Source organism: Lates calcarifer, linkage group LG21 (assembly GCF_001640805.2).
Source record: "Lates calcarifer isolate ASB-BC8 linkage group LG21, TLL_Latcal_v3, whole genome shotgun sequence".
NCBI lineage: Eukaryota > Metazoa > Chordata > Actinopteri > Centropomidae > Lates > Lates calcarifer.
In genome coordinates, this window is record NC_066853.1 from 23,669,719 (window position 1) to 23,683,040 (window position 13,322).

Consider the following 13,322-nt stretch of genomic DNA (forward strand, 5'->3'; position numbering starts at 1 on the left):
TTAAAGTTGATAATGGCATTTTAGTTTAAATGAATTAAGTCTGTGAATGAATGTTATTTTTGTCCTCCAAGTCTCTCCATCTGTTCGGCCAATACTTTGATCCAATGTAAAATATCTCAACACCTGCTGGCCACATGGCTATGACAGTTAACATTAATATTAATGGTTTATGATTTATATCCATGAGGGTGACTCCTTGACCTCTTGTCCAGCACCAGTTTGTTGTTTTCCTTTTATCAACAGTTTGATAACATCATTTGGAGTCTACATGGCAGATTGTTATGTTAATGACGTCATGGTGTATTGTGCTGCATAGAGATGAGATGTAAACGTTGAAAAAACAAAAATTAAAACTGTAAGTTTAGTTAGTGGAAAGTTGAAAGGTTTTGTTGGGTTTTGCTACTACCATTGTGAGGTGCCAAAGTCAGACATTTTCAAATCCCACACACAGTGTAGATTCATTTTTTTGCTATGACATATTGCATATATAAACCCTCTGAAAGTGGGTAACTCACAGAGTCACTCTTTATATTTGACCAGTGCAATTAATCTAAGTTTTTCATGTTTGTCCTGTAAATTCATAATGTGCAGTGACAGCAGGCCACTAACTTTGTCTGCTGTGTCAAATTAACTTGTATGAAGATTTTTCTTAGACATGCAATAAGTATATGTTTTTACAATAAATGCATCATTATCTTTGTTAATTGTAATGGATGATTCTTTAGTCTTTTTCTCACTCCAACTCTGATCAGAGAGCACACAGGAGCCACAGAGTGGAGGAGTCCTGCTGTTAGATACCAAGCCACTCAACACAGTCCAACAATCAAAGTGGATGTGTTTGACCTGAAAACATTTTCCTCTTTAACATAAAATCTAAGTAAGTAAAAAGTAAGTCAGTAGATTAGAGTTCACACTGTGTTTCTCCTTATACATAAATGTGTGGATATTAGCAGCATCCACTCTGACAACAACAAACAACACCTGTCCAGATCCACTGACAGTAATCAAGATAATTGGATTGATGTGAGGCTTTAAACAATGACAGCACGATGGCACCTGGCATAAATTAAGCGCAATATAAATGACATGGACCGAGGAAAAACATTTTCCAAGAAGGCACCTATTTACATCTAACGTTTGCTGTATCCTTACACAATAACACAGTAACTTAAAGCTGCAGTAATTGATTAAATTGATTATAAATTGAATGAAGTAAATAAATTACATTGATTAAAACTGATTGTTTGTGGCCACCTGGAGGCAACAGAATAAGTGGTAAACACAACATTGACACATTACCACCTTACATATGTTACTCTGGCTAATACACATCCAACAGATGCTGAAGCAACATTAGCGTTATTGTTACTGGAAGTTTCTGGCTACCTGATGAATGCAAGTCCAATGTTCTCTCTCCTTGTAGCTTTGTTTTGGTTTCCACCAACTTCTGACTGAAATATCTGGCTCTTTAGCTGCTAAATGCTCTGGTATGTTCACCAGCTAGTGGCTAACTGTGTCTGTCAGTTGTTTGATGCTGGGTTGATGAGAGCTGGGTTGCAGGTTTGAAAACCAAGAGATAAAGAGTTCACTGATAATTTTCTGACATTTGTTCCATTGTTAACATAAAAAAAAACACTAATTAGTGCAGCTTTTAACATAGACAGGCAATAACAGATCCAACATTGGTGAATTATTTTTTGACAGTATTCTAAACCAAAATTTTTTAATTTCAGTGTTTTTTTGTTTTTTTGTGTGTGTTTTTGACAACCTAGGTTTTATTTTTAATTTCATTTTTTTTGGTTTTTATTCTGATTTGATCTTTATACTGAATAATAGTTCACTAACCAACTTTATTCTGAGATCTAGGGATGCAACAATCACTAGAATAGAATCCAAATGGGTACAAAAAATTATTACCAGTCATCAGCAATTAACTTAGTAAAAAAGTAACCAAGAAAAATATTTTTTATGACCAACAGGAGAGAAATGAAAGTTGTTGTTTTATGCAAAAATTGCTTTGCTAATGTTAGATGAGTCGTAACCCAACTGTCCTGACTCCTAACTGACACTGAACATTAATTCCCCTGATGAGTCCTACATTTTTAACATAAACATTATCATGTGAGTAATAATTTTAATGTTAGCTCATAATAATAGCATGTAGCTAACAGGCCTAACCAGTTACATCCCACTGTAGAACTGCACACTACCAGGCTGTAAACAAAGCTCATATTGAGCTTTGGAGGATTTTTGCCATTCTTCTATCCATATTTGGAGATGGTCCAGAGGAAGATTAACAGAACGACAGACAGACACACACACACACACACACACACACACACACACACACACACACACACACACACACACACGAGAGCAGAGCGCAGTTGTCTCCAGAGGCCTGTCTGCACCTCTTACTGGCGATTACATCAATCAGTCTCCAAGTGCGACAAGCTCTTCCCACACTGTAGCGGTGATGGGGAGTCAGGAAGACCTTTTTTCTAGTAACACCTTTATTTAATATTCACAGAATGATGGCACTTTGCTCAACAGGGCTCAATGCCACTTAAGTGTATATAACCTCATTCATCACAATACTGTCTGATGACTACAGTCATGTTTAATAAGAGGTGATACTGCACAGACAACTGTCACAGAGTTTTGTCTTCTTGTTGTCATTCTTTCTTAGACTCTCTCTCTGTGCTGTAGAACTGACACACACACACACACACACACACACACACACACAGATTAATAACCTGGTTGGGAATCACATCACAACTGCTATTAACTTGCAGTTAGATTAGAGTGGATGACAGATTATAGGTGAGATATGAACCACAACAGTCCAAATGCTCTCCTCTCATTCACAGACAGAAAAACAACAGAACGAAGGTGTGTGTGTGTGTGTGTGTGTGTGTGTGTGTGTGTGTGTGTGTGAGTGTGCATACTGAGACTGAGGAAGCACCAGAAGAAGGGGACAGGAAAAAACAGTCAAAGAAACAGTCACAGGCATTAGTCACAGGTCACAAAACCGAGCCCATGAAAAAGTGCAGTAGCAAACACTCCAAGCAGGAACGCCACTTTAGTTAAGTTTAGTGCTATATCACTGGAACTGAGGCGCTCCATTTGAACAACTTCAATATCTTTGGATTTTTGGATTACATCATTTAAAAAGCTGTATCAGACATTCAGGAATTACATGTTGATGACCCCATATTGCACCATGCATTATTTCCAGAGCAGAGCCAGTTCCCCTGCCCCTCCCCACTCACTCTTTTTACAAGTGGAGCTAACCTTTAGACCAGAAGTATTCTCTGTGACAATATTACATTGGATTCAGAAGGGCAACATTTTTCCCTGATAAAATGACGAACAGATTAAAAAGTCTGTGCTTTGGCTTGATAAACTGATAAGTAGAAACAGAGCCTATGGCCCATTGACACTCAAAACACTTTAAACATGAATGAGGACAGGGTGCATTTCTTTATGGTTCATATATTAATAAATGTATTTTCATTGGGTAAAGAGTGAAAAAGCTTTGACAAGAAATGTATTTTCATTAGCACGAAATATACTTCACATTAAATGCTTTCATTTTTATTCACCGAGATGGATTGGAGAACATAAAATTTTACTGTATAAATATGAATATTGCAGTATTATGGAGAACTTCTCATCTGATTGAAATGCAGGGTTAGGAGCACATGTATAAAGTCTTTGACATTTGGTGCTATAAAAAGATTTAGGACAAAATGAACTTATCTGAAAATTATTGTGGCATTACTATGTGAGTGTCCCCATTGGGAGTATCAGCAGAAAACAAAAACAGCACTCCAGGTGCTTTCCAGCTGTTGCCTTTCAGGAGAGACAAGAAACGGACACACAGCTGCAGAATAACACAAATCCTAGGAGAGAATAATCTTCCACATAATACTTGTTTGTTAAAATCTCATTTATTCATCCCTGATATACAAAACAATGTTTCATTTTTCTGTGTGAAAAATAGCTCTGGATTTTGTTCAGCTCCGTCTGGTTTGGCCTTCAGGGTTTGCCATAGAGGGGGCCTCTAGTATGTACAATGTACAGTCCCTAAGAGCCCTAAGGAGTGGATAAAAGATAACCCTCAAAAGCTGATGTGAAGATCGGGTCTTATCAAAGCCCCTCAGACTGAAGAGGATAGAGGGGAGCATGATAAAACTGACCCAGCATCAGTGCTTAAAGGATTCTTGTATAAGAGCGCCAGCTACAGTCCATGCAGCAGGATTCACCAGAGAGCCTGTTAAGACTAGACGGTTTCCCAAAGCCAAACTGAAGAGTCAAAGCCATTTTTCTACTTGAATTGAACGCCTAAAGGTGCAAACAGAGTCTTAAATATTTCAATGCTGACTCTAGTCAGTTTCTAACAGCTTTTACTGAGGCTTCTGGGAAACCTTCCTCTTAAACCAAACATCACTTTATCACACTCAAGCTCCTGTGTGAGCATCAGATCTCCTCATATACATACATCTTTTTACACTTTTCAGGTTTCTTTACAAAAATAAGGTTATCTTGCATACATGTCATCAATTAAAACTGGGTTACAAAGTGAGATGAACAACCGTTATTGCACAAATTGATTACCAACAAGTAGATCATCCATAAAAAGAATGAAAAACAAAACTTCTACTTTTGATTAATACAGACTAATAAATATGCATCTACCTCGGTCTATATCTGTCTGGTAGCAAATGAAATGAAAAGAGCTGAAGAGTCCGTGGAGGGGAAGGCTCTGGCAGAAGGCAGAGTAATGAAAATCGATAAAAAGCACAAACAAATGAACGGAACCAAATCAGACGAGTGGATCTCGGTCAGTCCCCGTGTGTGTGTGTGTGTGTGTGGTGGGGTGGGAGGTAAGAGCGTGTGTGACGACGACAACAGGTTGCCATGGTGATAATTGCACACCACACTGACACATCAACCACCCTGCTTCCACATTTGCACAGGTGTGTGAGAAAAGTGCCTTGTCTACATGCATATGACTTGAAAACCAGATCCAAACACTTTGGTGCGGATTGCTTATTCCTGTTGATAAAGAGGAGGAATTCATGCAGGCACTTGTGGAATGAATATGTTGCTAACAGACCACATGCTGGACCCTTAAACATTCAGCCTCACAATTACATTTCTTTTGCTTTCCTATCAGGCGGCCATTGTGAGCCTTCATCCTGTTAGTGTCATCTGCACTTTACAAATAAATGTCTTAGTAGAAATGGACAGCATGAAAATCAACATAAAAAATCATGTGAATCATCATGTGAAAAAAATATAACAAACATCATACAACAATCCCCAAAATCTCTCTCAAAAAGAGAACAGTCAACAATTTAAGATTGGTTAAGACATTAAATTATGATTTTATATTACAGGAATGATGTTAAATATATTAATCTGTAAGTAGCACTTTGCTAACGAAAAGACCCAACCCCATTTCAAATCAGGCAATATATAAAGCTCATTGGATGAATGGAAGATGTCAATCAAAGTGGAATAATCTGATGCTGTAAGTATAAAATAAGATAGTGTAAAGACACATATAACATACAGGCAGACATAAGAGAACAGCACTCACTCCAGTTTTCATTTCTGTCAAGCTTTTGTTTTTGGTACAGTTTGATCACATAAAACAAACCCACGTGCACTCTCTCATGCAAAGCCATGCTATTTTACTGTGTGTATTTTACTTTCAGTGGCATGTAGCAAGACAAGACACCACCAAAAGTAAAATCCATGCAATGCATCGTATGCAGAAAAAGACAGCAAAGCTGGGTATGAGTGAGTTTTTAAGGCATCTGATCAGTAGTGTAAAGTCTATGGAAGTAGTGGGTATCCTGCCTAGTCCACTAAAAAATAAAAAATGAAAAAGTAAATAAAAAATACAACAAAAAAAGAGTGCAAGGACATATAGTATTTGGGGTCAGTAGCTAAGATAAGTAAAACATGGAAGTGGAAGAGATGGAGGGATGGGGAAAACAAATCAATGTTTTTCTGTCGATGAGCAGAGCCTACGTCGATGACAACCCTCAAGCGTTATAGACATAGAGACATGAATTTTTAAATACACAGTACTTATACGTTATCTGTCATGTCAGGCTGCTTGCTGAACCAGAAACCATGCTGCCACATTAAAGGCTAGAGTTCCTGGTTTGAACGGTCGTCCATGTTGGGCTGGTAGCTGGAGTGCTAATTTTCTGTAGTAAGGAGCTGCGCTTCCATTGTTCAAAGGGGTGACTTATAAAACTGAATACTTGCTATTGGTCAGTTATAGATTTCCTTTAGCATTTTTGCACCAGTTAATCTCACTGGATCATGCTTCAGTTCACTCATACTACTGGTCAACATTGATCATGCTGATTCTGCACACATACTGGCATCTAGTGCTGTACATGTCGAGACCAGTGCTGCCTCAGCCCTGGACCATTACATCATACAGCTGGTGGTGGGGCTCCTGTGTCTCTGATAGCAATGCAGGTTATCTAACATGGGTGATCAAAGGCAGATTGATGAGAGGGCCCAGAGCAGCTGGTTAGGCAATGATGTCTTCATTCTTTCAGCCTTCCATTTGCTCCCTGCTCTTCCTCCCTCCCTCGCTTCCTGCCCTCTCCATCCGCCCCAACCTTCTCTGGAACGGTTATTAAGAGCTATATTTAGATAAGCAGAAAACCTCCACTCAGAGTGCGTCGCCACGGAATGTTTGTGTGTGTCTCTATGTGTCTTTGTGATTCAAGGCTGTAGCTACAGTATGAAAGGAGTGTGTGCGTTATGAAAAGAGCTACAGGTGCTTCTGCCACCGCCAACATGCATGTCTGCTTGCATAGACTGTACTCTCAACCTGATCATTAAGACTTACACTGAAGAGCAAGGAGAAGAGGAGTAACTGAACCATGAAAATACAGAGAACTAAGGCATCTGTCCTTATTTGGGTCCAATGCTTGACAGTGGGTCAAACTTTAGTGATTTCCAAAGAAACGGTGCCATGGCAAAATCCAGTTAAACCCAGACCACCTGATCAGTCAGAAATTAAATTATTCAAGCTGAAAAACAGAGACTGAAATGTGTTCTAAAGGCAATAAAAAATTGTATAAGAAATAGCCGTTTGCTACCTCCTTTGTCATGCACACTCACATCTTCTCATTTCATACACTCACACTTAAGAGTACACACATACATTATTCTTCCTTGTCATCATTGCTGAATTTCTCTGCTCAAGTGGAAGACTCAATCAAGAGAAAACTCTTGCAGGTCCAAACTTTGATCTCGACTCTAAAGATACACAGGCTAAACAAAGTCTGCTAAAAAAATCCCTTTTTAAAGATTTCAGCCCATTCCCAGTCCCTTGTTGGATTCAGCCAACATGTGTCTTTTCCCCCCTCCCTGATCCACATTCACTCTGCCATGGGTTCCCGAGGGAAAATGGAGAGCAGGGCACAGGTTGAGTTGTGTTCCACCGTCCTGCGGAGTGTCTGGCTTGGTCAGTGCAAGGCTCCAGGAGAAAGTACTGGGTGGTCCAGGAAGCGGAGTGATGGTGGAGGGGGAGGAAGAGGAGTAGATGAGGAGTCGAAAGGAGGCTGGCGTAGCAGTAGAACTCTTTCCAGAATTAAATATTGATCCTAAGCCCTGAGGATTTTTGCATGTTTGTGGCTTTGGGGGATTAAAGACCTCAATGCCTCACTCCTCCTCTACCTCCTCCTCCACCTGCTCTTCTTCTCTACTTTCCCTCACTGGGATTTCTCGTCGGATTCAGAGGGGGTGTGTTCACGGGGCAGCGACATGCTCTTGTGGCGGTCCCACAGCTTGTGGAGCTCGGTGGCCTCGTTCTCACTGCTGCTGGTGCCGCTGTCCCGGAAGCTGGCCAGAGGAGGACGCACCTTCACACCCTTCACTGTCACAGAGCCTTCGATGGCCTTGCGAAGCTGGATGAAGAAAGACAAGCCAGTTAAAAAAGAACCCACAAAGAGCTAATGTCCAGGCACTTATGTAGGTAATACCCCAGTAAAGCTTTGTGCATTTTTTATGCTTCATAAACTGCAAGTTACAGTCCAAAAATGGTGGCAACTATGTTTATACTACATTGGACGTACACACACATCAATGTGTTCACACGTATGTCAGCATGGACCCTTGTGGATGTGGAAAGTATAATTTCTGCTTTAGTCTTTCACCAGAAATTGCTAAAGGATTGAGACAATGCCTTCAATATTTAGTTTTTTACAAATCTGCAACAAATATTTGTTAACATTTGTTAGGCATGAGGGAAACCAATCTAACACATAAAGTATTTTCACTGTGACTAAAATCCTCTTATTGTTATGTAGTATATGTAAAATCAGTTTTTACAAAACACCAATGGGTAATTGCCAATTTCGTCTCCTACCACTAGACAAGGATTTGCAATGGCCTTGTATTGGCAACAAAATCCACTCTCCAGAGGTATGTCTCCACTATTTTGCATTTAGAAAATTCAACAAGAAAAATGATTGTTTTTCTGTGTGTTTATCTCAGTGTTAGACATAAAATGTTCTATTTTGTAAAAGGGTTTATCCACAGTGCCTTATTATACCCTCTGCTGCATACAGTTTTAGCATGGGTGGCCCAAGTGGAAATGGAACTGCTAACCCTGACACTGCACTGGCCTTGCTCTACAGTGTACAATCATGTCAGTAGTTTACAGTCTGATTCACAGGCACACAAGCCATTTTCTATTTTGAACTGGAATCTCTTTTCCAAAATGTAATGGGGAAAATATCATGGTCAGAGGGCAGTGTGCACTGGAAAGTGAGGTCAGAGTGACTTTGACTTTTGCTACTGTTTGCTGAAACACTTTACAGAGTAAAAGCAGATGAGAAAGGAGAGGCGGAAATGACTGCACATTTATTAATCTCTGCAGCTCCCTTTGCCACCTACACATGGCAGAAATATAAGTGGATAAAAAATGACCACACATAGGGTCAGATCTGCCTCTGCCACAGCACATACTGTGGTCTGCCCTTTGCAAATATTCATGAAAACTGACATTTTATCAGAGGAAATTAACATGGCTGAGACTATACCTAATATATATTTGGGAGCACAGAAAGTTAGATTTGATTCCTTTGATTTGATTTTGACAGCACCACCTACAATGTTCAACTGTATATACCAGCAACATAATTAAGATATATCCTCATATGTTATCAATACATCTATTTCAACCATTACTTTATACTTACTCACTATTTGAATTGTTTATTCACTACTTTTGGCTAAATATTTCATCCATTTATCCATGACATTAAAATAACAGCTTAGACTTCCCTGCTTGTTTGCTAACTATTGCACACCTTCATTCACAACATATAGTGTTCATTTAGCAAGAGGGCAAAACATGCATACATTTTAATTTATTGAAAAAAACTGTTGCTTTTTTAATAATTAGACTGATTTGGCTTTATATGGCCACTAAAATAATTAATCAATTAATTAATTAAAAATTGCTCATTGCTCTTTGTGTGAGAGAGCATTACTGTACTGAACTGTTTGGCCAGGCCAAGTTTGTCATTGGGCTGTTAGGGTGAAGGATTTGGGTACAGATGCTGTGGCAGCACTGAAAAGAATAGAGCCTGAATGCTGTAGGGTGGAAATAATGCACTATAATCACACACACAGACAAAAATCGTCCTCTCTTCCATATGGACCAGAGAGGCTATGATACAACAACGTGTCTGCGTGACAGACGAGCAGACTGGGAGAGGCTGGGCTTTATCTGCCTTGGCTGGCTTTTTTGTCTGCTGGTGGAACAGCAGAACAAAAAAGCCTAAATGTCAGGGACAGGCAAGCAGCACTGCACTTAGCAACAATCCTCTTGCCACTTCCTGGCCAATTCACAAAGAGCGAGGGGTTTTCAGTTGTTTGTGAGGCAGTACAGATGGAAAGAGCAGGAGGGGAGCAGACAACAGACACAGAGAAGACAGAAAGACACAGCAATATTAAGCAGCCTTTTGTCTGTCAGAGTGCATAACAGGCAGAGGGAAGAAGAATCAGTGTTGATTGAAATGTCTTTGTGTGTGTGTGTACATAACAGTGGCAGCACTCCTGATGATACTGATCCTGATTATACAGTTAAAAAAGTGGTGAATATGCTGCCCATGTAAATTACTTTTCACATGAGGAACAAATTCACAGAAAAAATGGATTTGGAATCAAGTTTGGGTACAAGAGGAATGATACCACCTATTTATATTAGAGAAGTGTTTAAAGATGTTCTATAATTATGTGAAAACACCCTAAGGAGACTCTTACTTCTTTGAGAGAAACCACCCCGATGAGACGTCCGATGCTGGTGACGTAGGCATGGTCGAGGCCCAGCAGGGAGAAGATGGTGTGGGTCTGTAGAGAAGAGCAGAGGTGGTTGGAAATAATAGAAACAGTACAAACTGGAAACAATAAAGTTCTGGGTTGCTATTTTAAAAAGAAAATGAGGCTCCATTAGGGAAATGCACCACTGACTTCAATTATCCAACAATGACAACTTCATTCACAATGGATGCATTCAACTAGTCAAATATTCAGCTAAATGGGAAACGATCACTTTGGGAAATGTGACACAGATGTTCAGTGTTCTAGCTGTAGACAGGACGAGAAATGACTTCACAAAGAACAAACAACAGGTTTAACAGCCAATCAGAGACTGATAACAGCCTACACCTGTCTGGTCTAAGGTGCTATAGACATAGCTTATCAGTTAGGTGGGTTTTAATAGTGTGTGGGAAAATAATCAAGGTGACATATAGAAGTAGAGGATTGACAAAATAGCAACCCAAACACAGGCATCTTGTTTCCAGGTATTAAACCTTCTAAAAAAAACATTTTTTGCATATTCATAGATTTTGTATATTTCAGGAAGGAGGATTAGATGTAATCTCAAGAATTTTTAACAAGGTAATTTAACTATTTGTGTGGAAAAACCATACCAGACACAAATGACCGTTCACAGCAGAAAACATGTCTGAAGGGGATCTTTAAGGTTTAGTACTGATGTAAAGACTCCAGCTGCAGACTGGAGCCGCTGAGGGCCATGACCACACATTAACCTGTGACAACCTGTCTCATGAACTGGGTCAAACTCAGGTTAAAGATGTTAAAGCACAGTCTTGTATAAAAGAGGTAAAAAATATAAAGACAACTTTTTAATAATAGTGTTGAAGCCAATTTCACAACATTTACATGAGTTTAGTTACGAGCTGACACCTCCAAAAATACCTGTTATATACCCTTTCATGTCCACCCATACTGATGACTGCTGCTTGTCAGCCTGTTTTATATGGTATAACCTTGTTGTATCTGTATTTATGTGATTCATGATAGAGAAAGTTTCTTTGTCTCTAAAAAACACTATGACTCATTTCTGTGCAAAAACAAAAACAATAATGCTGAAATGTTCCATAAATACTAAGGTTGTCGTATGTTATTAGTGTCATATGTGTCCTCATTGTTGCATTTCTACTTTGTTAGAACTTTCATATCGTTGAAAATGTAGGTTTTGTATGTTCCTCTGACCCTGTTTCTCTATTTATATTTACTGCCCTATTAGTGCTGCATTTGCTGATGCCATTACTCAGTTTCCCCACAGGAATCATTAAAGTTTCATTTAATCTTATCTTCACCACTAGAGTTACAGTGGACAAGTGTGGCTGTGTGCAGCTAAAAGCAAAAAGAGGAAGAGGTCAAAAACTTCAGTGGTGGATCAGAAAGGTTGTCGGACTGATGCCAAGTGGACTTTTTGTTCTAGACCCTTTTAGTGTTTAATGGGACTTTATGCTTAGCCACAGTAGGCATTTGGGACATTTGAAATTGATCCCACAGTGCTAAGCAAACGGAAGCTGTGCCAAGGAAAAGATTGTTAAGTGTTTTTAGGCAAGGGCCAGCTGTAATGTAATCTGTCAAAGAGTAAAGAGTTACCTCACAGGAGGATATTGTAGCTTCTCTGGGGACAGTGTCAGCTAACCTCCAGTTAAACCCATTTGCATCTATTTCAACTGCCATTCACTGATTAAAGGTGCTGTTAATAGTATTTTAGAGTCAACTGATCATCAGCACTGTAATTTGAGACAATACAGACTCTAAAGAAACAAGAGCCAGACCAGCAGAATTCAACTTCAGCATTACATTTTTCACTGAACTCATATTTTTACTGCCAGTGCCAGAAACTAAAAATAATCTCCACTATATAATCTGACCAATACACATTGAAATCTAAAACAGACTCTGTTGGACTGATTCACTCAAATTACCAAAAACATATTTTATCACTTTTTGTTTCTCGCCTAGATTAAGGTAATACAGTGGATGTGAATTTTTTGTGCTCATAGCAATGAATAAAGGAATATTTTGACATTTTGGGAAACATTCCTATTTGTTTTGTTGCCAATACCACTTTTAAAGCCAACAACTCTAAAGCTCGATCCATACAGTGTAAAAACTACAAATTGTGGTTTTATGTGAGGTATCAAACTTTCTTGGCCACATGAAGAAAGTTTCTGCACATGTAAGATGTTAAATAGTGAGCTTTACATGAGGATTTTCTTACCTTTGGACAGAGCCAAGCTGTAAATGCTTTATGTGAGTTGCTGTTGAATTTTTAATGCAGTTTTTTATGTTTTGGGCATTTCCATTACCCTCAACTGTATGTGAGTGAAGACAGAAATCTCAGAGACAGATACCTGGGCACATCATCTTCACACTACCTTCATAACTAGTTGACGTTGGAAAAAATACAGATGGGAGACAAATTAAAGAGAGAAACTGAACAAATGATGCATTTCCATATAGCGTCACTGAATATTTTGATGAGTATGAGAGTTATGGAAATTATATGCTATAGCCTTTTCAATAACCAGATCTCCACCTAGTTTGGACCAAAATGCCAGACAGTGCTTTCCTCCACTACCATGAAAATACTGAGTTGTAAAGTCAGTGCTGAAGAGCTGCTATTCTAGAGGTTATGTTTTTTGTAATTTGAGTGAACCAACCCCATAAAAGTTGTTTTCTTTTTGTGAAACTTGTTTTTTAAACAGTTACATGAGTTCTTTTCTCTGATTGAAATGATGGAAGTGTGGGCTGCTCTGAGTCCAGAGAATCTCAAATGAAGTGACAGTGGCCTCAGGTCAAAACTCAAAGAAACATATTGTTATGTAAATATTCCAAGAAGCAGATTTGTCTCTTACAAAAGGGCCCACAGACAAACACACAGCAACAACAAGAGTAAACAGCATGGGAAAAATGGCAGGCAGATTCAGAGAGGCCGA

The 13,322-nt window shown here is 39.0% G+C and overlaps 1 protein-coding gene across 2 annotated transcripts in view; it reads right to left on the reverse strand.

The window, feature by feature from the left end:
• Positions 1 to 3,937: 3,937 nt before the first annotated feature.
• clcn2c (chloride channel 2c) overlaps positions 3,938 to 13,322 on the reverse strand; it is a 147,067-nt gene continuing 137,682 nt past the window's right edge. For both annotated transcript variants that reach the window (XM_018684061.2, XM_018684062.2), the window contains 2 exons: positions 10,318 to 10,404; positions 3,938 to 7,952 (listed from right to left, as the gene is read on the reverse strand). In XM_018684061.2, coding sequence (XP_018539577.1) covers positions 7,758 to 7,952; positions 10,318 to 10,404 — 282 coding nt within the window. In that variant the 3' untranslated portion in view covers positions 3,938 to 7,757. The remainder of the gene's footprint in view (positions 7,953 to 10,317; positions 10,405 to 13,322) is intronic.